The sequence below is a fragment of the Ochotona curzoniae genome, unplaced genomic scaffold (genome assembly GCF_017591425.1).
Source record: "Ochotona curzoniae isolate NIBS_2020 unplaced genomic scaffold, NIBS_Ocur_1.0 contig_3224, whole genome shotgun sequence".
NCBI classification, from domain to species: domain Eukaryota; kingdom Metazoa; phylum Chordata; class Mammalia; order Lagomorpha; family Ochotonidae; genus Ochotona; species Ochotona curzoniae.
In genome coordinates this window covers 53,179-77,199 of record NW_024465765.1, presented here as the reverse complement: position 1 = coordinate 77,199, position 24,021 = coordinate 53,179, and the positions used below count along the sequence as shown (strand labels likewise).

General features: G+C 38.4%; 2 protein-coding genes and 1 long non-coding RNA gene across 3 annotated transcripts; 1 reads left to right on the top strand and 2 right to left on the bottom strand.

Moving 5' to 3' along the window:
• Positions 1-6: 6 nt before the first annotated feature.
• Positions 7-693, bottom strand: LOC121156007 (olfactory receptor 52E2-like; the record flags this gene model as incomplete). The annotated part of the gene is made up of 1 exon (XM_040979491.1): positions 7-693. A coding segment is annotated over exon 1 (687 nt), but the record flags the coding sequence as incomplete, so codon positions are not given.
• Positions 694-12,558: 11,865 nt separating this feature from the next.
• LOC121156003 (hemoglobin subunit beta) lies at positions 12,559-13,846 on the top strand. The gene is made up of 3 exons (XM_040979489.1): positions 12,559-12,720; positions 12,840-13,062; positions 13,625-13,846. Exons 1-3 carry the CDS (start codon positions 12,629-12,631, stop codon positions 13,751-13,753), a joined length of 444 nt encoding a protein of 147 aa, XP_040835423.1. The 5' UTR covers positions 12,559-12,628; the 3' UTR covers positions 13,754-13,846.
• Positions 13,847-19,709: 5,863 nt separating this feature from the next.
• Positions 19,710-23,114, bottom strand: LOC121156005. Its single transcript, XR_005883792.1, has 3 exons — positions 22,885-23,114; positions 21,777-21,908; positions 19,710-20,110 (listed from the first exon to the last, which is right to left on the bottom strand). It is a non-coding gene; the product is annotated as an uncharacterized LOC121156005 (long non-coding RNA).
• Between the last annotated feature and the right edge of the window lie 907 nt (positions 23,115-24,021).

Genomic DNA, 24,021 nt, shown 5'->3' with positions numbered 1-24,021 from the left:
GAGAATATGAACATAAGAAAGAGCATTGGCAATAATGTCAAACACAAGATTTCCAATAGCACATAAACCATAAATAATGTTGATCTTAATGCTAGCACAAGAGAGACGAGCAAGTCCCATGTGCTCACAGTAGGTATGGGGAATGACATGATTCCCACAGAAGGGCAATCGTAGTATCAGAAACACAAATGGAATAACAGTAATAAATGACCTCACTAACACACCAAGACCAATCATAGAAACAACCTTGTTGGTGAGGACGGTGCTATATCGAAGGGGGTTGCAGATAGCCACATAGCGATCATAGGCCATGGCCAGGAGGACTGTGGACTCCATGGCAGTGAAGTTGTGGATGAAGAACATCTGCATAAGGCAGGCACCAAAGATAATCTCTCTGAGACTGAACCAGAAGATCCCCAGCATCTTAGGGATGGTGGTTGTTGAGAGTCCCAAGTCGATGGTAGCCAACATGGCCAGGAAGTAGAACATGGGCTGGTGTAGGCTGTTGTCTGTCTTGATCACCAAGAGAATGGTGAAGTTGCCTATCAGTGCAATCATGTATACAGCACAAAACGGAAAACCGATCCAGATGTGAAGAGCTTCAAGTCCTGGGATGCCCAGCAGCAAGAAGGAGGAGGGGTGAAATCGGGTGTCATTGGAAAGAGCATGCTGCGTGGTATCATGTAAGTTCATGGTCCATGGCTTGATTCTCACATTTACTCCAAGTGACCAGAAAGCTTATTTTTAGGTATACCTAAAGGTAAATTAGGGAATATTAAACATATGTGTATATTTCTTTTGCAAGTATTTTCATCAATTTTCAATTCACTATGTATATAGCACTTTAGATGAGTGATCCCTGATGGGGAAAGGAACACAATTAATGGAGTAAAGATGTTCTACATGATGCTTCCAACTAATTTGTACACCAATAATTTAAATCTAATCATCCCAACATATTCCTAAATTTACTTATTCTTATAACATTTAATGTAGCATTGAATTTAATCATTTTATTTTTTCTTAAATTGACCTAGTGAAGTTCAAATAATCTTAAGACATTCTGATTGATACATATATTATTTCATGAAATGGTCAATCACTTCCTCTTTAACTCATCCTTGTTCTATATGCTGACACCTTTAATGGCAGTGTTACATAATCAACTTTTTTCCCAGGTCTTGCATACAATGATGGTATATGGATTTTTTTTCTGATTTTCTCTCTCCCTAGTTTCATCTTCTTAATCTTTCTGAAAAAAATATATGAATTCTGATAATTAATTAAAAGTTGATAATTCCTAAACATCTCTTTTTTTCTCCTTCCCTAACTCTCTACCTCCTTTTTTCTTTTCTTTTGTCTTTTCTTCCTTCCTACCTTCTTGGTAAAGTGCAAGAAAATTCCCATCAGTTTGGGGAGTTACTACCTAATTAGAGATGTATTTTGCACATTTTCCATGTTCATTGCTTATTCTTACATTTATTTTACTTAATTGTCAAAATAAGTGGGTATTATAAAAAATAACATACTCATATTATGTGTTAACAATTTCATGTAAGTCACAAAAACATTCCCGGCATCATTTTCATGAAAATACAAGACCTTGCAGAAAGTTTCCACTGTTATTCACACGGTCTCTATAAAAGGAATATCAGGTATTACAATATTTTTCAGAGAAGTAAGGGCTGTGCATCCAGTTTTATATCAGGTATCCCCAATATGTTAAAATTTATTCTGAATGAATTTATAACTTGAAGTTCTTAGGCTCAATTTTCATTGAATTAAAATAATGTATTTCCATTTTCCACCAAAGTTTTTTCTCACAAACATATTTTGAGAAAGGCATACCTCACAAAGAAACTTTGTTCATTTTTTTAGCATGTGCCATACTTTATATAGAATGTTTTCACTCATTAGTACTATTTATCATGCTGTATGTATACAAAACGTACTATATACATATGTATACTGCGCATTGATTTACATATCTTTAAAGCTGCACACCATACACATACATAGAAAAGTGAAAATGGGATGACAGTCATGTTCTCATATGAGTTTCATAACTCATTTGGAGTACTAGCATTTTCATATCAATTTGTTGAGTCTCTTATTTTTTCATGTCAATGTGGTATTAATATAAAGAGAACAAATTCAATGTAGTTCAAATTGTCCCTTAACCCTTTCCCAAATCCCCTCCCTATTCCACTGATTTCCCCTATATCATTACAATAGTAGGCGTCTTCATGAGCAATCATAAGTCCATCATTCTACTATTTATATTTATCCTGACATTGTGGGTACAGACATGGCATAAGTACAGCATTACATTGTCAAGACATATTTAACATTTTCATTTGGATTCCATCTTTGGTTCAGAAATAGAGATGCATAGTGCATTATATCTTCGCACCTGGATATGATGGTATCTATTACACAGTTACTATACATTCCCTTAAAAGCCATAGCCATAAAACAAAATCAGCAACAGGAAGAAAGTTAAAAAAATTTGTAACAGCATGGAGCTGAATAATGTGTTACTGAATGACCAATGTATCAATGAAAAAATAAAAAAGAAAACAAAAAATCTTGGAGAGAATGGTACTACTGTATGATCATACATATGAGTCAGGAAATATTTTAATTAAAAAAAAGTTATTTTGAAGAAATGAAAATAAGAAAATATCAAAACATATGAGTTTTAGCAAAAACAGTATCGAAAGGCTACTGATCTTATATTTTGCATGAAGTTTGCATTGTATCAGAAAGACGAGATGATATTTGTCCTTATGAGATTGAAATGGCATATGAGCCAGTTATCCCACTTCTGGGAATATATCCAAATGAAATGAAATCTGCATATGACAAAGGGACCTATGAGTCTGTATTTACAATGGCATAATATACCATAGAAAAGAAATGGAAATACCCAGATGCTTACTGAAAGAGGAATAGATAAACAAATCCTACCATTTGACATAAAATGATCCCAGCTATAGACCATTATGCTCAGTGGAATAAGCCAATTCAAAAGGGACAATTTTTTTTTCTCTGATGGAACAATATGCTTTTCTTTGATATTAGACAACCTTCATGCAAAATACAAAATCGGTAGATATATATGTAAACCTGTATATACATATATTTATCCAGAGAGACTGAATAATGGCTTTCTACCATTGTCTACACTTACAATGCCGTGATATACTTAAATAGCTAACTGATGAGCTTGTGACTTTTGTTGAAAAATTATACTATTGTTGTAATATAAGGGAAAACAGAGTGGGTGAGGAGATAAGGGAAGGGTGGAAGGGGAAATTCCTGAGCCTAAGAAACTGTATCATGAAAAATCAAAATTAAAAAGAGTCATGAAAATGAACTTTAAAGATGTTGTTTTTGTATAAGTAATTTTGAAATCTATGTGTTGATTTTTCACAGCACAAACATTTTGTAGATTTTCTGAATATTGTTTTATACAGGAGTCCATTGAAGGTATTAAATTGCAATGATAAATTATGTCTTAGCCCCTTAACCTGTCACTGAAGTTCCATGTCCAAAGTTTCTTACACTAGTTGTTTGAATTTCAAGTCACTTGGGGATGTATATTTTCACACAGAAGTAATCGAGTGTATGTGTCAAGGAAGCTTTGCAAAGTGTAGGAAATGTTGTTTATGACCAGAGATACAGTGAGGCCAGATTATTGAGATGTTACATAACACTGCAATTGTGTGCATTTCTAAATTCTTCAACTACGGATCGAGTCAGTTGCTCTGACAGCATTCCATGTATTAAAATTTTATATGTTTTATCCTTGCTTTAAGATGAGAGACTAAGCAAATTGTTTAGGCTGAATTGCCATTGCGGCACAACAAATGAAGCCGTCCCTTGTAACTTCGGCATTTGATATCAGAACAGTTGCTCAATTCCTGGCTGCTCTGGTCTAATCCAGCTTCCTGCTAATGCCCATGGAAAGGTAGCAGACAATGGCCTAAATTTGAGATTTCCTCCAACATCTGTGGGAGACCTGAATTTCAGTCTGGTCCCAGCTTTTTATAGCCACTTGGGGAGTATGTTAGCAGATAGAGGATCTGTCTCTGATTCTCTCTCTCTCTCTCTCTCTCTCTCTCTCTCTCTCTCTCTGTTTCTCTGCCTCTTGCTCTGTCGCTCTGTCTTCCAGATAAATCTTTTTAAAAATTGGATAAGAGGAATTAACTCAGTATCAGTAAATGAATGACATGTATTCTGGCCCACTCATTCCAGAGTCCTCATTCTTGGATAATGGTAAATTGCTCTAATTATGAGCCACTTTTTATATTTGTGTAAATAGACAGTATTGGGATTACTCTGTATATAATATTAAATTATCATAATCATCATTTGTATTATGAACACTGATAACACCTAAATCCCTAAAGGCACAAGTACAGATGTGAGCCTTTATCTGCTAACTAGCTTTTCCCCAATGTATTTACTGTCAGTAGGTGAGCTCTGTGCTGAGTGAAAATTAGCACTAACTAGGCCAAACTCTTTCCTTTGCCTCCAGTTTGCAGTTAGGTATGTGTAACACTTACCAATCAAATGCATTTTTATATTCTTTCTATTTTGTTCATCTTAAAAGAAATTTATATATCCTTTTTTTTCCTCTGTGATTCTGTGAAGATTTTCATAGTTCCTACATAATTTAAACTTAGATCGTTTTCCTATTTTTCATATTCCTTCACAGATTTAAACATGTTTTCTCCCAAGGAAAATAATTGAACATGTTACATAAAGGAAACTATTATAGTAAGGTGCTGGTATTGTGGTGCAGTGAGTTTCGCCTCTGCCTGCGATGCCAGTATCACATACAGATTCAAATCCTGGTTGCTCTACTTCCAATCCATTTCCCTGTTGACTGCATAGGAAAGCAGTGGAAGGTGGCCCACCTATCCACATCAAGGAGCTGGACAGAAATGAGGCTCCTGGCTTCATCCTGGCACCAGCCCGGACAACTGAGGCCAGTTTGGGAGTGAATTCAGTGGCTGGAAGATCTTTTTGTCCCTCTTCCTCTATCTGGGCAACTCTGCTTTTGAAATAAACAAATAGATCCTTTAAAAACATCATAATGAAGGTTAAATATCCCATCACTTCAAGTAGTCCTTGTCTTTACTCACAATCCAGAAATTTAAAAATTTATACCTCTAACCAATAGAGCTTGAGATTCATGACAACAGGCACTAGGTATGAGTTAAAGAGTAGCTCTTAAATTGATTGGTAAGGAAACAGCTTTTAGAGAAAAAGTGCAGTAACCATCTAAAAATAAACATTTTAGCAGAAAAAAAATTACTTATGATCCTAGGGAATAATTTCCATATATTCACAAGGAAACCTAAACAGTTATTGTTGAAAAACTGTTAATGCTAGAGCAAAAGCTGAATCATTCAGAATTCCCTACAATGTAACAGTAAAGTTTAAAAGGCAGTAACATTATGATGTATTCAGCTGAGCTTAAACGTAATAGGATATATTTATATGAAATGATTTAAAATACATTCAAATTAAATTAATGCAAGATGCTTTCATTGATATTGAAATGTACACAAAACATGTATGCATTTTGTAAATTATGTAATTACATTTAGTTTTAGAAATTTATAAAATTTTATGCTTTCCTGATAGACATATGATTGTTTGTGAAGTACCACCCAATGTAATACTAGAAGGGAAATCAATGGGGAGGGAAGGGAAACTTAGGAAGTGGGGCAACAAATCCCAGAAGCCATGGAACTATAGCATAAAATAATAAAAAAAAATTCTATGCTTACTGATAGAATGTAATCTAAAGTGATCAATACATTAGAAAGAGTCTGACATGGGTGATGAATAGAAAGGAGCAGAACATATTACTCTTAGTGTCTCTCTGATAGTTGCATATACCTGTTCTTTAAACTTTACAAAACTGTATTTTATATTTCTGATGATATATATTTTCATTATACTACAAATTCTCACACAGTGCACTTTCTATATATATTTGCTTATTTTTCAGTTAATTAATAAAGAAAAAGAGAAATGGAGAATGTCAGAGTGTTATCTTTCTTTCTAGTAAATAGTCTTATCATATTGAAAACAAATCTTAAATCACTATAAATCTAGTGGTCTAATTTTGTTAACTATATTAATCCTCAAATATTCTACATATGCTTTGGGTGAGAATAATAAGTGGACTATACTAATACAATAGCAATAACAACAACAATAACAATCTCACATTACTCCTTTGTCCATATCTACAGTAAAAGAATATAAACCTGAATGAATTGAGCATATACTTAAATATACTGATTCTTTGCATTGTATTGCTAGCATTAAAAAGAGAGTATGTAGTGGGTAGTCATACTTACCGCACAGATAGGAAAATAAGCTAAGATTATTCAGTTAGTTTACCCAAAGATATTCTACTACATATTCATGGAGCTGGAATGTGAAGCCAAACATAATTACAAAGTAGGTCATCTTTTATGAGGTAATGTATATTTCATAAGATTTTGTAAATGTAAATGTCTGCAACATGTTATTGAAGCAGCTGTGAGCAAAATAAAGGCACTGCTTACACATCACAGAATTTTAAGATTTCTCTTTTTTGTATTTTTTAAATGTTGTCATTATTTTCCATGATAAGGTTTTGTAGGTATAAGGATTTCACCTCCATCTCCTCTTCCTCTCTTTTGCTCTCTGCCACCCTATATCTACCATATTTATTACAAAGCATAGACCTTCGGCAATAGTCACAAGTCCAACATTCTGCTGTTGAAGTGTATTATGGCATTGCATGAATTGGAAATGGTGAAAAATCCATCCATCTATTTTCAAGGTAATTGAACAGAATCTGACGCTGTCATACCTCCTGTAATCTCTTTCATTAGTGAAGAAGCCCACACATGGAAATCTTCTCCAGGAAAGAAAGCAGGCTGTAGACTCACGGGTCTGGACAGAGATGTCATGGTTGCTGGCTATACGCAGTACTGAGTCTTTAAAAGTCTCCAAGAAATAGAAATAACCCTGCTTTTCAGAGTCGTTTGCTCTGCTGGGAACCCTAAAGCTTCCCATCTCACTATGATTTGCGTAGCTTGTGACATAATAGTGGGGTTGATTACTGCCTTACCTTACCTGTGCTTATCAGAATGGCACTCTCACTCAGCTTGAGGGAGACTTCAGTTTCCTGGTGATTTTCACTCTTCCAAAGGAGTCCAGTTATAGAGTTTCCAAGGGCATAACACTCCCATGAGTGGAGTGGGAATGGCCATCCCCTGTCAGGGCAATGGGATGTTGGGAGTTGGAGATTTGAGTCCAGAACTCAGGTGCTGAGTCATTACAGCTTTCATCCAATTAAGAAAAATCCCAGCATCTGAGGAGGGGATAGATCCATGTCTTTCTTGACTGTCTCTGGAGACTGCCTCTCATAAGACTGTCTGAGTACTGGAATGGTTGGCTCTCTATTACATCACACATCTGCATGCAAAAAGGAAAGATGGGGGCAGATGTTTTGTGCAGTGTCTGGGATGCCTACATCTCATATTAGAGAATCTGAACTCAGGTCCCCACTCTGCTTCTAAACCAGTTTCTGCTTCGGTTATGCATTCGTTCAGGTCTTTTGTTGCTTCTGGGCTAAGTTTGGGTAGGTGGTGGGAGTCTAAAAACTTCCCTAGGTTCACTCCTTAAATGACCTCAATATCCAGAGCTGAGTCAAGCTGAACCCAGGAGACAGTAGCATCTTCCAGGTCTCCTGTTGCCTTCCTAGGCCATTAACAGGGAACTAAAACACAAGTAGAACCACTGGGACTCTACTTCATGTGGAATGCTGGCATCACAGGTGGAAGCTTGGCCTGTCACCCCAGGCCACTAACCCATGTTTGAATTTCTTTACATATACTACATGTGCTGATCAATTAACTTGGGCCTACTTGAACACTTCAATGGGAGCTGGAGCTTTCTGTCGTGTAAATGTGACCCCACTAGAACTCTAGCATTCTAGACTACCATTCACCAAATGCCACTGCCCAGGGCTTTTCGGTTGTTCTTGTTGTTTTAATCCTTTTTTTTTTTTTTTAACTCACGTGATTGTACATAGTAAACATGAAGAAGTTTTTATATATAAATTTGTTAAGGACTACAGGCTCGGGATAGAGGTTTGACAGAATGGTTAAAATACCAATTGGCACGATCCCAGTATTGTGGGTTGGAGCTGTGGCTCTGGGTCCTGTTTCCAGATTTTGATAATGCAGCTCCAGGGAGACAGCTCAAGAGACTGTGATATTGCATCAGGTTCCCAGCTCACAGCTCTGCTGCTGTTCATGGGGGGTGTGAACCAGTTGATGGAGAGGCACCAAAACGATTGTTCAAGACCCACAGAGTCACATCTCTGAAACATAGCTATTCCAGGGCAATCAGAAAGAATACGTTTATCCCCTTGAGCTTAGAAAACCCCTCGCAAGGTTCAGGTACACTGGGTTTTCCTTGAAGAAGAGCCAGGCTGAGCAGAGTGGCTCTCTCCTCTCCCCTCCAAGGCAAGTTCTTGTCCATCATTCTCTCTCTGTATTCTGAAGAGTGGAAATCTGGCAACCATATTCCTTTGCCTGCTGTGCTCAAGGTTCCCCCTTGACCAGATACTGTGAGTGTCGTCCACACCAACCAGCACCAAAACATCTGGCAGTCTTGTGCTGTCAGTGAATTTACAGTTCAGCAGGTCAAGGCTGAGGCAGAGCTGTGAAGATTCCAGGATCCTGGCTGCGGCCAGAGCAGCCCCAACCAGTACATCATTCTCAGTTGCAAACCCAAGGATGGAAGGTCTCTCTCTCTCTCTCTCTCTCTCTCTCTGTTTGTGTGTGTGTGTCTGCCTCTTCCTTGCTCTGTAAATATGAGTTTCAAATAACTAAAGTTTTGAAAAAAAACATTAATTTCATATTTTCAGAAAGAATTTAAAGAATCCCTGCATTCTAGCTAAAGTACATCTAAGTTAACTTTATTATTCTTTGTGAGCTACATGACTGTTCCCTAATAAATGAAGTTGCTTTTTCCATAATTTCATAACTGTTTGTGCATGTGTGCCTTATTTCTGTAAGTTTTGATCTTCTTAGTATTGTAAGAGCTTAGAATAACTGCTTGATTTTGCTTCTGTATATTGCTTTCTGCTGAGCAAGAGCAGAGCCATGTTGGAATAAATATAGAAAAGTTATTTCATGAAGCAAGTAAAAGTTTCAGTTTCCCAGACATGAACAAGGCAGCTGCAGGAATAAAAGAGATAAGGTAGCAAGGCCGGAGCAGCAAGGCCAACACAAGAATGTAGTGGATAAGAAAGGGAGGCACAACAGTCTGAGAAAGTGCAGACTGTTATGCCAAGCCAAGGGAGCCCTGGCGCTGTCTAATCTTAAAGTAAAATGCTAGCTGTTATGCGAAGTTTGTGGTTTTGTCCTTTAAAAAGGTGCTTTAACCTGCTTGGGGCGCACAGACTCCTGGTGTCTCCAGAGACTCTGTCGCCCATTCGCGAATGATCAATAAAAATCCTCATGCTTTTTACAGCCTCTGCTTTGTGACTTGTCTTGCCGAATGGAGTGGCTCCCCTTCCACGGGGTTGGACTCTCCCCGAGTCTAACAGTATTATTTGATTTCATTTAAGCTGAGAAGACGCTAAGCTGAAATACCATGCATCTGAGCAACAGGGCTGTAGCGAGTAGCTAGACTATGTTTAGCCCAGGAAGACAGAGAATAGTTTGTGGAAATGTTACACTTAGGAATTGAAAGTAGAACACCAAATCACACACGGTGAGTGTCATTCTTGCAACCTGTAACTTCACATTCCTACAGATGAAGATCACAGTTCTTCAATCAGAGCTTAACGCTTGTGAGCGTAGTGGGATGAGGCCCACCCTTGCTCAGAACAAGAGATCAGGAAAATTCACCAGATTAGAACAAAGGAAGTGAACTTATGCCTCTCTGTCTTTTTCTTTTCTTTTCTTTTCTTTTCTTTTCTTTTCTTTTCTTTTCTTTTCTTTTCTTTTCTTTTCTTTTCTTTCCTTTTCCTTTCCTTTTCTTTTCTTTTCCTTTTCCTTTCTTTTCTTTTCTTTCCTTTTCCTTTCTTTTCTTCTCTTCTCTTTTCTTTTTGAGACCAGTGTGTGTGTGTGAGTGTGTGTGTGTGTGTGTGTGTGTGTGTGTGTGTGTGTGTGTGTGTGTTGAGCTCCTGGAGCTGGAGATGAAGCTGAGCAGATACAACCTAGCATCCCTCATAGAGCAGAAGCAAGCTCACACTGGGGAGGGCAGCAGTGAGTCTTAGTGGCTTTCTGGGACATCATTTGTATGGGCTAAATCTGAGAATGAGACCCTGGACATAAACACAGTGATCACTATTTATCCTTTCTCATAACTGCAAGAACATTTGATAGCCTTGCAGCTTGCATGTTATTTCTACAGGGTTATATGTAATAGAAAAGTCTGTTCACATTGTATTCATGGTACGTAGCAACTGTCAAAGCAGCAAACCCCTCCCTGAACCCAGGATGGCAGCACTGGCTGCTGGTACCAGCACAAGAGAATGTCCAGCTTCTGGTCATTAAGGAGCAAAGCAAAATATAAATTAAGAAGACCATTCTGAGCATGAGAAATGGTAATGGACGTCTTTAAGAAGTTACTAATTTTTGCTGATCAAGAGTGCAAAGTTGTAGTTTTAGCAGTTCTGCTCTTTACACAAAATTGAAGCATTTCCTGTGTTGTTTGAAATTTTTCTATGAAATAGAATTCCAACAAAGCATGTATGCAAACTTCCCAGAATGCCTTCTTTCACCTAGTCTTCCTGACATCAGATACCACAGATATAAGAGGATCTTTAAAATAGCCTCCTAGCAAAGAATCAAATCTGTTAAATGTAATAAAATAAAAAGCAAAATCTAAAGCTTAAGCCAAGCTCAAAAAGAAAATTGAAACATTTGGAAGATCTCTCTCATCAAAATTCAACCTGTAAATTATCTTCTTAGGTGTAAATTCTTCTGACTTGTAGAGAGGAATGCATATGCAGAGAATATATTTAAATTGTTTCTTTAACTCCTGTGATCATATCCTAAGCACATAGTTCTCATCTCTGTCTCAATAGCCAGAGAAGAACCAGGCCTGCCCCTGTGTGAGACAGTGATCAGCATGGGATTTGTTCTTGAGTACCTCATGGGAATCCTGGCAGGCTAAACTTGTGAGGAATCACTTATTTATTCAGCAGTGACGGAGAAAGTAATCCGGATAATGGAGCAATTAAAATGGATGCCTGTGAGTATTCTTAGGACAATTAAAAACAGAGAACCAGTTTTTGCTTTTTCTTGTTAATCAGAAAGTCTTTGTGTAACTGGAGTTTGAGAGAAAGGACAGGAGCACTCTGTCAGATATTTGTTGTCAATAATGCCTACAAGGAAAGACCATTCTGGACACTGGGTGACTGAATTCAGATACAGGTCCATGGTAAGTAACAGCTTGGCTCCCTCCATCCTAAAATGAAAAGGAGATTTAGGGAGGGGGATGCTGGCAAGTTGGGGGAGTGACCAGCAGGCCGGTGGGTAAGACCATCTCTGGTCTGAAGGTAAAGCCAGCAAAGTATCATCCCAATCAATTAAAAGTCCCAAAATAACATCAACAGCCATTTACAACCTTAAGGCATTAATTGACATGGTATTATTAACAGTATGTTGATGGGAAAATGCGGTTTCTTAACTACATCCTGTGACTTCTTCATAGACATTTCAATTTTGGTTTGTATTCAACCTCATTCCATAGAGTTATCAGTTTAGGTACAGTACATTTTATTAGGATTGGTATGCAGAGAAATCCCCAATATCCCAGTGAGGCATACCCCAGTGTGTCCCACCTAGTGAGGCCTGATTGGGTCCACGCAGGGCGTTTCCTGTCTGATTCTAAGCTTTCCATGTTGTTGTCTGTCCATTCTAGACTTTTTGGTTGTTTGTATGATTGTTTGTTTTCAGAGGTTAGTGTAGCAATCCTAATGGTCACGACAAGGGAGGGTGGGGACCCCACTCAGCAGTTTTTCTTACCGGCAGGATATAATCCAAAGCAGAGGAAGATGTACATATCATATACCTATGGGAAAAGTTACATCCAATCTATTTTTGTAATTATTTTGAATGTTTTGGAGACACAAACAGAGATCCACACACATATTCTTAAGTGTATATTCAACTAGGAAATCTTCTCCAATTTCTGTGTCCAAATTTCTCATTTGTGTGATTAAAAAAAAACTGTGGCAGTAGTTTTTATATCTATCAGACTTACTCACAAAAAATATATGCAAATAAATTTGGCAGTGAAAGTGTTTTTGGTATCAATTGGCACTGCTGGTGTGGGTCTGGGAGATACGTAGAAGGAGGGCGCAGTCTGATGGCAGACTTCTACGCCCGTGCCCAAACTGCCAAGCACAGGAGAACTGTCGTCAGTCAGCTTCACCCAGCAGAGCCGCGCCCTGGTGTTGGCCAATCTAGTCACAGGACTAGGGATTACGTGATGCAGGACTGGGCATAAAAGGCAGAGCACAGCAGCTGCTGCTACCACTTGCTTTTGACACAGCTGTGTTTACTAGCAAGCCCCTCTAACAGACAACATGGTGCACCTTTCCGGTGAGGAGAAGGCTGCGGTCCTCGCCCTGTGGGGCAAGGTGAATGTGGATGAAGTTGGTGGTGAGACCCTGGGCAGGTTGGTATCCACTTTTTAAGGCAGCTGAATGGAACTGTGTTTGTGGAAACAGAGTCAGTGTCCTTCATTGCCACCAGGGACTGACTTCCTCTCTCTGCTGGCCATTTTTCCTTTCTCAGGCTGCTGGTTGTCTTCCCATGGACCCAGAGGTTCTTTGATTCCTTTGGTGATCTGAGCACTCCCGATTCTGTTATGAACAATGCTAAGGTGAAGGCTCATGGTAAGAAGGTGATGAATGCCTTCAGCGAGGGTCTGCATCACCTGGACAGCCTCAAGGGCACCTTTGCCAAGCTCAGTGAGCTGCACTGTGACAAGCTGCATGTGGACCCCGAGAACTTCAAGGTGTGTTTGGAGTCCCTCCACCATTCTCATCCTATTTGTTTTTCCTGTGATTAAATCAATGTGCTACAGAGAGGTCATAGTTCAAAGAGTGTTTAGAAAGGAAAAGTGACATTTGCTTGCATCACGGTGGCATTCTAATGAGGCTTAATTTCTTCTTTATTTTTGTTGTATTCACAGCCATTGCTTCTTCTTGTTTTCTTTAATCTCCCAGTTTTAATTAAACTATATGTTGTGTTTGTCATTTCAATTTTTTTTCTCTCTTGGTCAAGTGTTTGTTTATTTCCCACAACGTAAGTGTTATCATTCAAAGCTTACTTGCAAGGCCAGCTTTCTTTGCAGTTTTAAGCAATAACTGCCATAATTCAGTGAAATGAAATAAGATTTCTGCATGTCAATTTTGGCTGGCGAAATAGGATACCTGTTGGTAGAAGCAGCTAATCCTAGCCATCATTTTGCCTGTATTTTTGAAGTAAGAACGACATGCACCATTTGTGATAAGGATGGAGTGAGTCCAAGCGGGACCCAGTGTTACCCCTGTTCATTTCTCCCGTCTTTCCCACAGCTCCTGGGCAACATGCTGGTTGTTGTGCTGTCCCACCACTTTGGCAGTGAATTCACTCCCCAGGTGCAGGCTGCCTGGCAGAAGGTGGTGTCTGGTGTGGCCAATGCCCTGGCTCACAAGTACCACTAAGCTCCCCTCCCTGCTCTCCACCAATCTGGTGAAATCATGAAGCCCCCTGAGCACCTGGCTTCTGGCTAATAAAAACATTTTTTTTCATTGCAATAGTGTGCTAAAATTATTTCTGTGTCTCACACAAGGACCTATGGGAGGGGAGGTAACTGAAGAAACTGAAAGTGAGTGTCTGGTTGAGTCTTTGGCAACGTTTCCTTATGAGCTGTGTGTCATGAAAGCAAGTGAGGCAGCAAACGGCTATCAAGTGACTAAGCAGCTCCTGTTGCCTCTTCCTCAGTCCTCGGAAAGGCTTGATTTGAGGTCAGAACTTTGCCATACTTCATTTTATATCCTTTTTTGGCGTCCCGCAATTTTTACTTTCATGCTTTACTAGTCTGGTTTTTCCTCTACGCCTGACCACTCTCAGTCATCATGATCTCTGCTATTTTATGGAGATGTTATTAAATTGGCTGGGTAAAGGAGAGAAGGTGTGCTGACTCCCCTTCTCATGAGTCCTGTTCCTTGTGGTCACAGCTGATGCCACTGGTTCCCAACAGAAAAGGTGCACTGTTAGCAGGGTGATTAACACAAGACTCAACTGGAGGCAAAGGGGTTTTTTGGGGAGGTCAGTGAGATGGTGAATTAGGTTGATCTTCCACCTGTGGCAGTGGCACCCTATATGGGCACCGGTTTGTGTCCTGACTGCTCCATGCCTGATGTAGATCCCTCTTATGGCATGGCGGAATGATGGAGAACGGCTTGGTTGCTTGGGCCCTAGCACCCGTGTAGGAGACCCAGAGGAAGTTCTTGGCTCCTGACTTTGCTTTGGCTCAGCTCTACACATGTGCCCATTTGGAGAGTGAACTGGCAGATGGCGCATCATTCTCTTCTCTCAGTAAATTATGCCTTTCAAATAAAAATGAATAAATTAATAATCTTAAATGCTTTCTGTGGATTCACATTAAATGACCATCCCTTAATAGGTTAGCTTCTGTATTCAGAGCAGTTGGAGGGCTGCTGTCTCCTTTAACCTGCCGCTTAATGGTTTTTCTGTCTCCATATTGGTCAGCATACTGTCACCATTTCCTCATTATTGAGTCACTCAGGTGGACTTCAGATTTTAGAAATAAAATATCAGTCTGATGTGGTCAAACTCCTCTTTACAACCCAAATGTGAATCTAGCCAGCATGATTCAAAAATCAAGTCACCTAATATATGATAAAATTATTATTAAATATTATGTAGCTGTTGTGAAATTAAAGGGTGAAATCTTTAAAACCAAAGGGAATTGGATCCTTCCATCTCACTATGTCACAAAACCTGCAAACTGTATTAAAATCTTAAACTGGGACCTAATATTGTAAAACTTCTAGAAGAAAGAATAAGATAAATCCCATTGACATTGGTATTAGTAATGTTCTTTTGAATATGACAACAAAAGCAACGACAAGAAATGAACAAATAAGCAAGTGAGGCTACACCAAACTAAAAACATACTGCACAATAATGAAAGCAATCATTAGCACAAAGGACAGTCTATGAAATGTAATAAAATATTTATGCAGGCCAGAAGAGTGGCACAACAGCCTAATTCTCTACCTTATGGCACTGGCATCTTGTATGGGTGGCCAGAGCTGAGCTGATCCTAAAGCAGGAGCCAGGAGTTTCTTCCAGGTCTCCCACCTGGAAACAGAGTCTCAAGGCCTTGTGCCATCCTCTACTGCTTTCCCAGGCCACAAGCAAAGCCCCACTTCCTATCCAGCTCCTTGCTTGTTGGAGACTAGGAGGAGGTTCCCGACTTCTGGATTCAGATTGGTGCAGCTTTGGCCATCGTGGCCGCCTGGGGAGTGAACCAACAGAAGGAAGATTTTCATCTCTGTTTCCTCCTGTCTGTATATCTGTTTTTCCAGTAAAAATAAAATAAATCTTTATTTAAAAGAAAAAGGAAGCTGGATGGAAGTGGAGCAGCTGAGACAGGAACTGGCACCTATATAGGATCCCAGCAAACACAAGGCTAGGAGTTTAGCCACTAGGCTAGTGTGTCAAGCCCATTCTAATATTTTGTAACTAAGCCTTTCAAATAAAAAAGTAAACATCTTTAAAATTAGACAGAATTATAAATTTTATAAAGAACAAAAGATGCTATCCAAAATATATTAGAAATTCATGCTCATTAACCTGATAGTAGTAACAAACTATGAAATAAATAAGGATGTTGAATATTTGTTTCCAAGAGACATACAAATGGCTGAAATGTATATGAAAAAATGCTAAGATATGAAAAATGCTAATCAAGACCACAAAGAGCCATTATCTCACTCCTACTAAAGTATTTATTAGCTAAACAGAAAATAACAATTGGTAAGTAAGAGGAAAATTTTTTTTGTAAATTTTCAGTAGTAGTATAAATGCTCATAGTCATTATAAGACATTTCTACCAAATTTAAAAATAAGACTCCATGTAATTAAATAATTCCACTTCTCTGTATATATCTGGAACAAAATAAATATGTTGAAGATATTTGTAATTCTAAGCTAATTGCATCATTCTTCATTAGAGCCAAGAAAACACACCAACCTAAGTGGCTATTGACAAATAAATAAGTGAAGAAAATGTGATTTTATACATATATACATACACATATATGTATATGTTTATGTGTACTATTCAGTCTTATCAATAAAGAAAAATCTTTATTACAACAACACGGATGGACCTGGAAGACATTATCCTGATGAAAATTAGCAAGGAGGCAGATAATGTCCATAACACCTCTGAGAGTAAGAATATAAGAGAGAAGTATGAACAGGAAGACTAAACTCACGGTGAGCAACATGAGAAAACATATAACATACACAGTTGGCTCATGTTCAGAGTGAAGACTTGAGACATGCCCTGGTGTAACAGAAGGAATAAGAGAACACAGTAGAAATCAAGAAAGCACAGGTCTGGCAGGATAATTAATGCATCATATTTCAAGTTCTCCAAACCCTTAATCTTTCAGATGTTTGATTAGTTTGAAAGGCAGAGTCTCACACCCACTCCTCCCACACATTCATAATGCAAGAGAGAGAGAAGAGAGAGAGAGAGAGAGAGAGAGAGAGGTCTTTATCACGTGGTCTATTCTTCAAATACCTAAAAGAGCCATGAATTGTTCAGGCCAAAGTCAGAAAACTGGAAATCCATCAAGGTGTGCCTAAGAATGGTAGGAACCCATGTAGAACCATAATGGGTTCCTTCCTGCTCACATTAGCAGAAAGCTAGGTCAGAAGTGGAACAGTGAAAGCTGGAATAAGGACCTGCCTATGGGTGTTGGAGTCTCAGGCTGTAGCTTAAACTTCCCTCCCCACTGGAATGCTCTAGTCCTCACTATTCAGGACCTAAGGAGTACCAAGGGATAGCACAGAGAGCTGGTAATAGCCATGCAGAGATCACAGGCAATGACTAAGAGCATGGCTGAATGCATAAGAGAAAAAAATAAGGACAAAAAAAGACCTAGATCAGTTCTTGCCAACGTGGTTTGACAGTAGTATATGGGAGATTTTAACAGGGTGATGAGTTAGGAACAAAGTTCACAGTAAGTGGCATTGCCTCCCAACTGTATCAAAGTGCTCTGAGAATACAGGGACAAAGAGCCCATAGTGACCTAATCAAATCTTAGAAAATTTTTCAACTGGAACTTGGGAGACTAACACTAAAACATAAAAGAACAAAAATAATTCTGGAGACACTACATGGAACAGATTTGTATGTAGCAGCATTTTTGTCTACTAGCAACAACAATCTATGCCAGGTAAGAATTCACAAAGGGCGTGTTAATTCACTTCTCCTCTCGTATTCCAGAGATTCTCAGAATTAAATGACAATGTTGAGATGGAGGAAAATTTGCAGTCCTATTTCTAAGGATTTTGAGCATCAAGGCACTAGTTTAGCAGAAGTCAGGCTTAGAAAACTGTTGAATTGGAATATGTCTTTAGAATCAATAAACTGAAGAAGTGTCTCCCCGAGGCCAGTTAAAACAAAACAAAAGCAAAGAAACAAAGGCTTCTTTAATCAATATGAAATGTGAGCCACTAGATGGATAGTTAGAAAAACTAACTTTTCTTTTTGTGTTCTCTGTTGCAAAGCATTCCCAAGAACAAACAGCAGATAATCAGAACATGTAAAGGATTGGCTTCTGCTTTCCAAAGATGGACTACACATTGCACAGGTTGTTAGTAAGACACTGTAGCACTGGTTCAAGTTTCAGCTGTGGGCTTCCAATCCAGCTCCCCTCTAATGCACCTGGGAAAGTAGCAGAACCAGGTTTAAACACTTGGTTAGGTCACTGCCTGCATATGGGAATCCTAGCTGGAGTTCCAAGCTCCTGGCTTCAGCCTGACCTAGTCCTGGACATTACCATCACTGGGGACCTCAAGCAGGGAATGGAAGATCTCTCTCTCTTTCTCCCTCTTTCTCTTTTCTCCTTCTTCTTCTCTTTCTCCCTCTCTCTCCTCTTCTTCTCTCTCCTGCTCTTCTTGTCACTGCCTTTCAAATAACAGAAATCATCTTTTATCTTAAAAATGAGCATAGAATCATTGCTGCTGAAGTGCTTTAACAAAGATCTGAAATGCCTACAGAGATTAGATATTGAGAGTAAAGAGGGGTTGATGGGATTTCATATGGAGTGACCTCAAATCAAGAAGTATTATCATTTATTGCTAAAATGAATTTTCAGAATTGCTGAAAGTTTCATTTGTACTGCTGAAAAGTTAGCATGATGTTTTCTCCAGCTTTTGTCCTCTCTGTCTCTCTCTCTCTCTGTCTTCTCTCTCATTCTCTGTTGTATTAGTTAATTCATGGAAAACAAAACTACTCACAAAACCATATGTCTTAAGCAAGACTTTTCTCAAGTGTTACTCTCCCTTATTCTCCTTGACATTCCATCATAGATTTTTTTTATAATCATTAAGTGTACTAGAATTTAGACATTTAGTAAGTCATAAAGGTAATTCAATAATGGTATAACTTTATCTCTTGTTGACTTGCTTTATTCAAAAAGCACTGGTAGAGTTTGTTGTATATTGAATGTAGAAAAAACACAAATCTAAAGCCAACTATTCTTGATGTTGGAGGAAACAAAATAATGATGACACATTTTACCTTCAAAGAATTGTGAATAAGTTAGTCTGGGTGACTCTCTTTTTCAACTTCACTCCACTGCTGCTTTGTCATATTTTTCTCAGAAGCAAGTGGAACTTAGGACATTTCTGAATCAATTTGTTGTCCTCCCATTGGTCTCCTCTGCCAACTTGAATTGTTAACATTAATCTAATTCCAAGAAGAATTGAGCCCTGTCTTAGGAGCTAAATCAGAGACTATCAAATAGGTTCAGAACTGAAGTACCCAAGAGAGTATGAGCAAAAGGCAGAGGTAAAGCTGGTTTTGTTTTGTTGATGATGTAGTGAAATGGTTAGGTGTTGAGCTTGCTAATCTGTCTTCATCCCCAGGCTGGGAACTGCTGCATCAAGGACATGGTCCCTTGAATTCTTGGGTGTCTTTCTAGTCTTTTTGTTTTGTTCGAACAGGGATCAGCTTACCTTCCATTGGAGAGTTAACTGTCTCATACAGCTGCTAGTCAGTATAGGCAAAAGTATTTTTCACTTGTTGATTGCTGTTCCAGGCTGTGGACATGAACAACTATGTGTGCTAGAACTCCATTTCTTCAGTTATAAAGTGGCAATAACAACAACTGTTTGCACAGATCTGTTATAAAATCATAAGCACGTGAAGTGTAGAAAAAAAGCCTCCTTTGCATTGAAGGCTGATCAAATAACAAGAAACCCTAGTAGGAGATTAAACAGTTTAACAGTGATGGGGATATACCAAGGGACCCCAGAAAGGAAGGGAAAACGCAGGAAAGAAAGTGTGCATGCTGTAACTTACAGGAGCCCTAAGGGACAGAGAAGCAGGAGAGCAGGGAACATATCTAATATGATCTCTAGATGTTGAGTTTGCTGGATAGAATTGGTTGAGCACTTTGCATACTTCTATGCAAAATGGGCACTCCAACATCAGTTTCCTGATTGTTTCACATGTCCTGCTTCCCTAGAATACACGTTCAGTTCCCTTACTGGTTGTCAGATCCACCTTATGATGGGTTGTGATTTTGCTCCTCCCTGAATGGTTAATTTTCAGGAAGGGGTCAGACAGGGAAAGCTGTTTTATATGTAGAAGATCCAGCACTGGCCAACATGGCCTTTCTTCCCGTTGTGTTCCCCTGACTGCTGCAGCAGGAGGTTTCTTCCTTTCAGTAATCCTCACAATGAGCAGAGTTCTGGTCCATGTAGAAATTCTTGGACAAGAGGCAACGTCTGAAATTCCTTTCTTCATTCTGTAACAGCAGAATGTATTAAAGTTGAATGTATATATATTGTGTGACCTGGAAGCTTCCTGAAATACAAATATGAATATCTATGTGTGTCATGTGCATACAAATACCCAAGATTTTTGTAGCAGCAGTATATATCATAACCAAAAGCTAGACAGGACCTACGTTTGTATCAACATTGAAGCGATTGGACACATTATGGCATATTTATAAAGTAGAATATTATCCAACCATGAAAAACAAAGGCAGATATTACAAAAATAGTTAACACATGGAACATGGAATAACTAAGTCATTCATAAGAAACATAGTATATTTAATGGCTATAAAATTTTGAAAATAAGGCATGAATTAAACATAATAGAAGTGGATCAGATGGGAGAGTGATCAAGTCTGCTGACAGTTAAAGGGATGAAAAAGAGTGGGCAAATAGGTCGTCTAAGACAAGTTCATTTTGTTCTTAGCTGAGTTGTTATTGTGTGAGTATGTTTTCAAAAATTCATTGATCTGTACATGCAAATTGGGTATATTAATACATGGCCATTGACTTAAATGTTAAAATTAAGGCTAGTGGAGGAAACTAAACAATGGAATATTATATTATGCAGATTTCACCACTGTATGTGCTTTTATATCTAAACCTGCATGGACCATCTTAATTCCATGAAGAAAAGGGAAAAAGCATTTTATTTTAAAAAAAAGGAATACAAGTGGCAACAAAAGGAAAATAAATAACCAAGAAGGCAACAAGTAAAGATGTCTCGAGAGCATTCTGTGCAAATACAGCCCAGAAAAGACAAAGACAACCCAGGAGTAAAAGCCATGGCTGCTGGGTTCTTCTCCTGCACACACTTCATTTTCCACTGGAAATATTTTTATACAGTTTGTTACAGAGATAATTTAACATTTTGTGACAATAGCACATTGGGCACCTTTACTTATATGTTCTGTGGACATTTAAAATTAATTATGTTGACAACTTTAAAAAGCATCAAGCCCACTTTGTATCTCTCCCAATAGTACCAAATGTAGTGAATTGCTCACTTATATATTTGCAAAACAAGATTTTTGTCTATACTCTTTAGAGTCTTCAGTCTGCCATATCCCCATAACCTTGAGTTTATTTTTTTAAAGATGCACTTAGTTTTATTTCAAAGGCAGAGGTTTACAGAGAGTGAAGGAGAGACAGAGGTAGAGAGAGGATATATGGTATATCATCTGTTAGTTCATCCTGCAATGGTTGCAATGGCCAGAGCTGAGCTTTTCTGGAACTGGGATCCAGGAATATAGATTCAGGTCCTAAAGACTTGAGCTGTTGCCCACTGCTTTCCCAGGTCATGAGCAGACTGGAAGTGGAGCAGACAGGACACAAATTGATGTCCATATGGGATGCTGGCACTATGGGGCAGAGGATTAGACTGCTACCACGCTGATCCCTTATCTTTAATTTGCAACAATTATAATTATTATCATAACTATTGACAGATATTTGAGGAAGACATTGAGATACTTTTCCCTCATGCTCAATACTTTGACAGTATCTTCCAGATAAGTGTTGAGCTAAAAGCTACATACAGCTAATAGTGACTAATCAAAGATTTAAACTCAAGAGTCGTATTTGTCATTTCTATTTTATTTAATCATTATTTTTATTTTATTTTTTATTTACCTTTCTTCCATCCAGATATTCCCAGACTCTTGCATTTTCTTGATCATATACCGATTCAACGTTCAAACCACAGGCAATGCTGCGTGAAGTCCTGCATCAACTTCTGACTAGTTTTGTGTCCCAATGGGAGTCCTGCAATATGGGACAGCAGGTCTGGCCTGGGTTCTATTTTCATGTTTATCAATGAACAAACTTATTTATAGGCAACATACTTAAAATCTCAATGCTTAGATTTCTCAGCTTATAAAGTTAGAACTATCATAGAACCTATTTTATAAATGTATTAAGCTTAGTTAACCTAACTTAAAATCATGAGAGTGACACACTAAATAAATCCCTTGTAAATGTTAGCTCTTAATTATAATGATATCAATAATAATATAAAATCAGAATTGTTTTTCTTTCAGTGTAGCATATGTGAACTTCTAAGAGAAAAATGCATTTCTGTTTCTTCTTTGTATGGTCTATTAGATATTAATTTCTCCATGCTGTCTTTACCAAAGATAACCTCAAAGCAGTTTCTTAAAAAGAAACAAAATAATCTAGTTAGATATTAATAAAGAATTGAATAAACCTATCATCTGCTGTTTCTCCAGTGATCTTCTTGGATATTTATCCCTGTTCTTGAGCAGTTGATCCTTCCAAATCAAGTCTGCTTTGAAACGCAGCCCTGTTCATGTGTGATTTGGCAGGCTATGGAGATTGGCATATTCTAATTTCCACCTGGGTTCAGATAAAAATGCTTTATCATGTCTAGGATATCATGGAAATTTATAGGAATTCTAGGAACCTGAGGAAATATAATTTTACTTTTACTCCAGTATCACCATATAGCTATGGCTGGTAAGCCTTGAAATGAGATTTACACAAAATAGTTTGTTCTCACACTTCACGGCAAAGGCAAAGGAAACCCAGGAGCACTGCATCTCTCAGATTAAATGAGCACTTTACAGGAGAAACGAAGGAGGCCTGCAGGGAAGTCAGCTCGTGTATTGGAATTTTTTCTTCCTAGCAATGACTCATTTCAGAAATATCCTGGAGAACATGTGTGAAAACCTCCCTTCCTTCCTGTCATAATATGTTGACATCCCAGATTCCTTTATCTTACTTAAGGCCAGCATTTCACTCATGGCTGATTTTTGTGCCTTGGCAAACTTTATGCTCTAAAGGTCAAGGGCAGCGTTAGTCTTCATTCAAGGCTTTGCAGCATGTCTCTATGGCAGGAGAAAGGTTAGCTGGGAACGTGGGTCTTGCAGGGAAGCCATGGCCTCATCCTTCGTCATCCTCGAGGATATGGCTCCACACTGTGAAGGAGATTGGGCAGTGCCTGGGCGAGTGCTCCCTGCCTGTTACTCTGCCTGGACCTCGACTCCATTTTTGAGTGCTTTCCAAGGTAGATGGAGCAGGTGAATTTTAGGAGATACTTTCCTTCTCCTATCTTTCTCAGGAAGAAGTGGTTAGACTGAGGTTATGGCCGGTAGATTAAGCCGTGGCTTGTGACACCACTTTCCCATACCAGAGCTCTAGCTGAAGATCCAGCTTCTCAGCTTTGTTTTGCTGTTGTGTCTGGAAGGCAGAAGAAGATGGTTCAAGCATGGAAGAGCAGTGTGAAGTTCCTGGCTCCTGGTTTTAGCTTGGTCCAGAACTGGCTCTTGTGGTCATGTGTGGAGTCAATCAGTGGGTAGATCTCCCTCAGTCACTCTGTCTTTCACATAAAAGAAAAAAAGAAAGAGGAGGATAGATATGGAAGTTACTGGCAACAGAGAAATTTATATTTTCTTTTTAATAACACCTGACCTGGCATATAAAGATGATTCTGGTAGTGTAATTTCCATGAATTAAAATGAATTCTAATGTAAATGTAAAAATTCTCTGTAACATCTATAAGCTTTCTGGATCTTTTCTGAAGGCTTTGAGTATTAAATGTGGCTTGCTTTTTTTTTAATTGCTGGCAAAGCTGTTTTTATCCTCTATGTGAGAATAAAATGCGGGGACTGATAGAAATGAGTACAGATATCTTCACTGAAGATGTAGAAACCACTTGGAGAAACACTGAACTTGGAGTCTAATAATTCCACATCTTTATTCACTTTCCTGGGGAGTCCTCACAAATTGCTTTATTTGAAAACAAGGGTCCTTAACCAGACAATCTGGGCCTACTATGGATCTTTGAAGAGATAATTTTTAAGTATGTGTAATAATTTCAGTATTTATTATCATTAATTAACATTGTTCACTTTATAGT

What these genes read in the sequence shown, in the direction of transcription:
- LOC121156003 (XM_040979489.1), top strand. Translation starts at nt 12,629, where the DNA reads ATGGTGCACCTTTCCGGTGAGGAGAAGGCTGCGGTCCTCGCCCTGTGG. An exon ending in GGTGGTGAGACCCTGGGCAG is followed by an intron (nt 12,721 to 12,839) that starts GTTGGTATCCAC and finishes TTCCTTTCTCAG; the next exon opens with GCTGCTGGTTGTCTTCCCAT. An exon ending in TGGACCCCGAGAACTTCAAG is followed by an intron (nt 13,063 to 13,624) that starts GTGTGTTTGGAG and finishes TCTTTCCCACAG; the next exon opens with CTCCTGGGCAACATGCTGGT.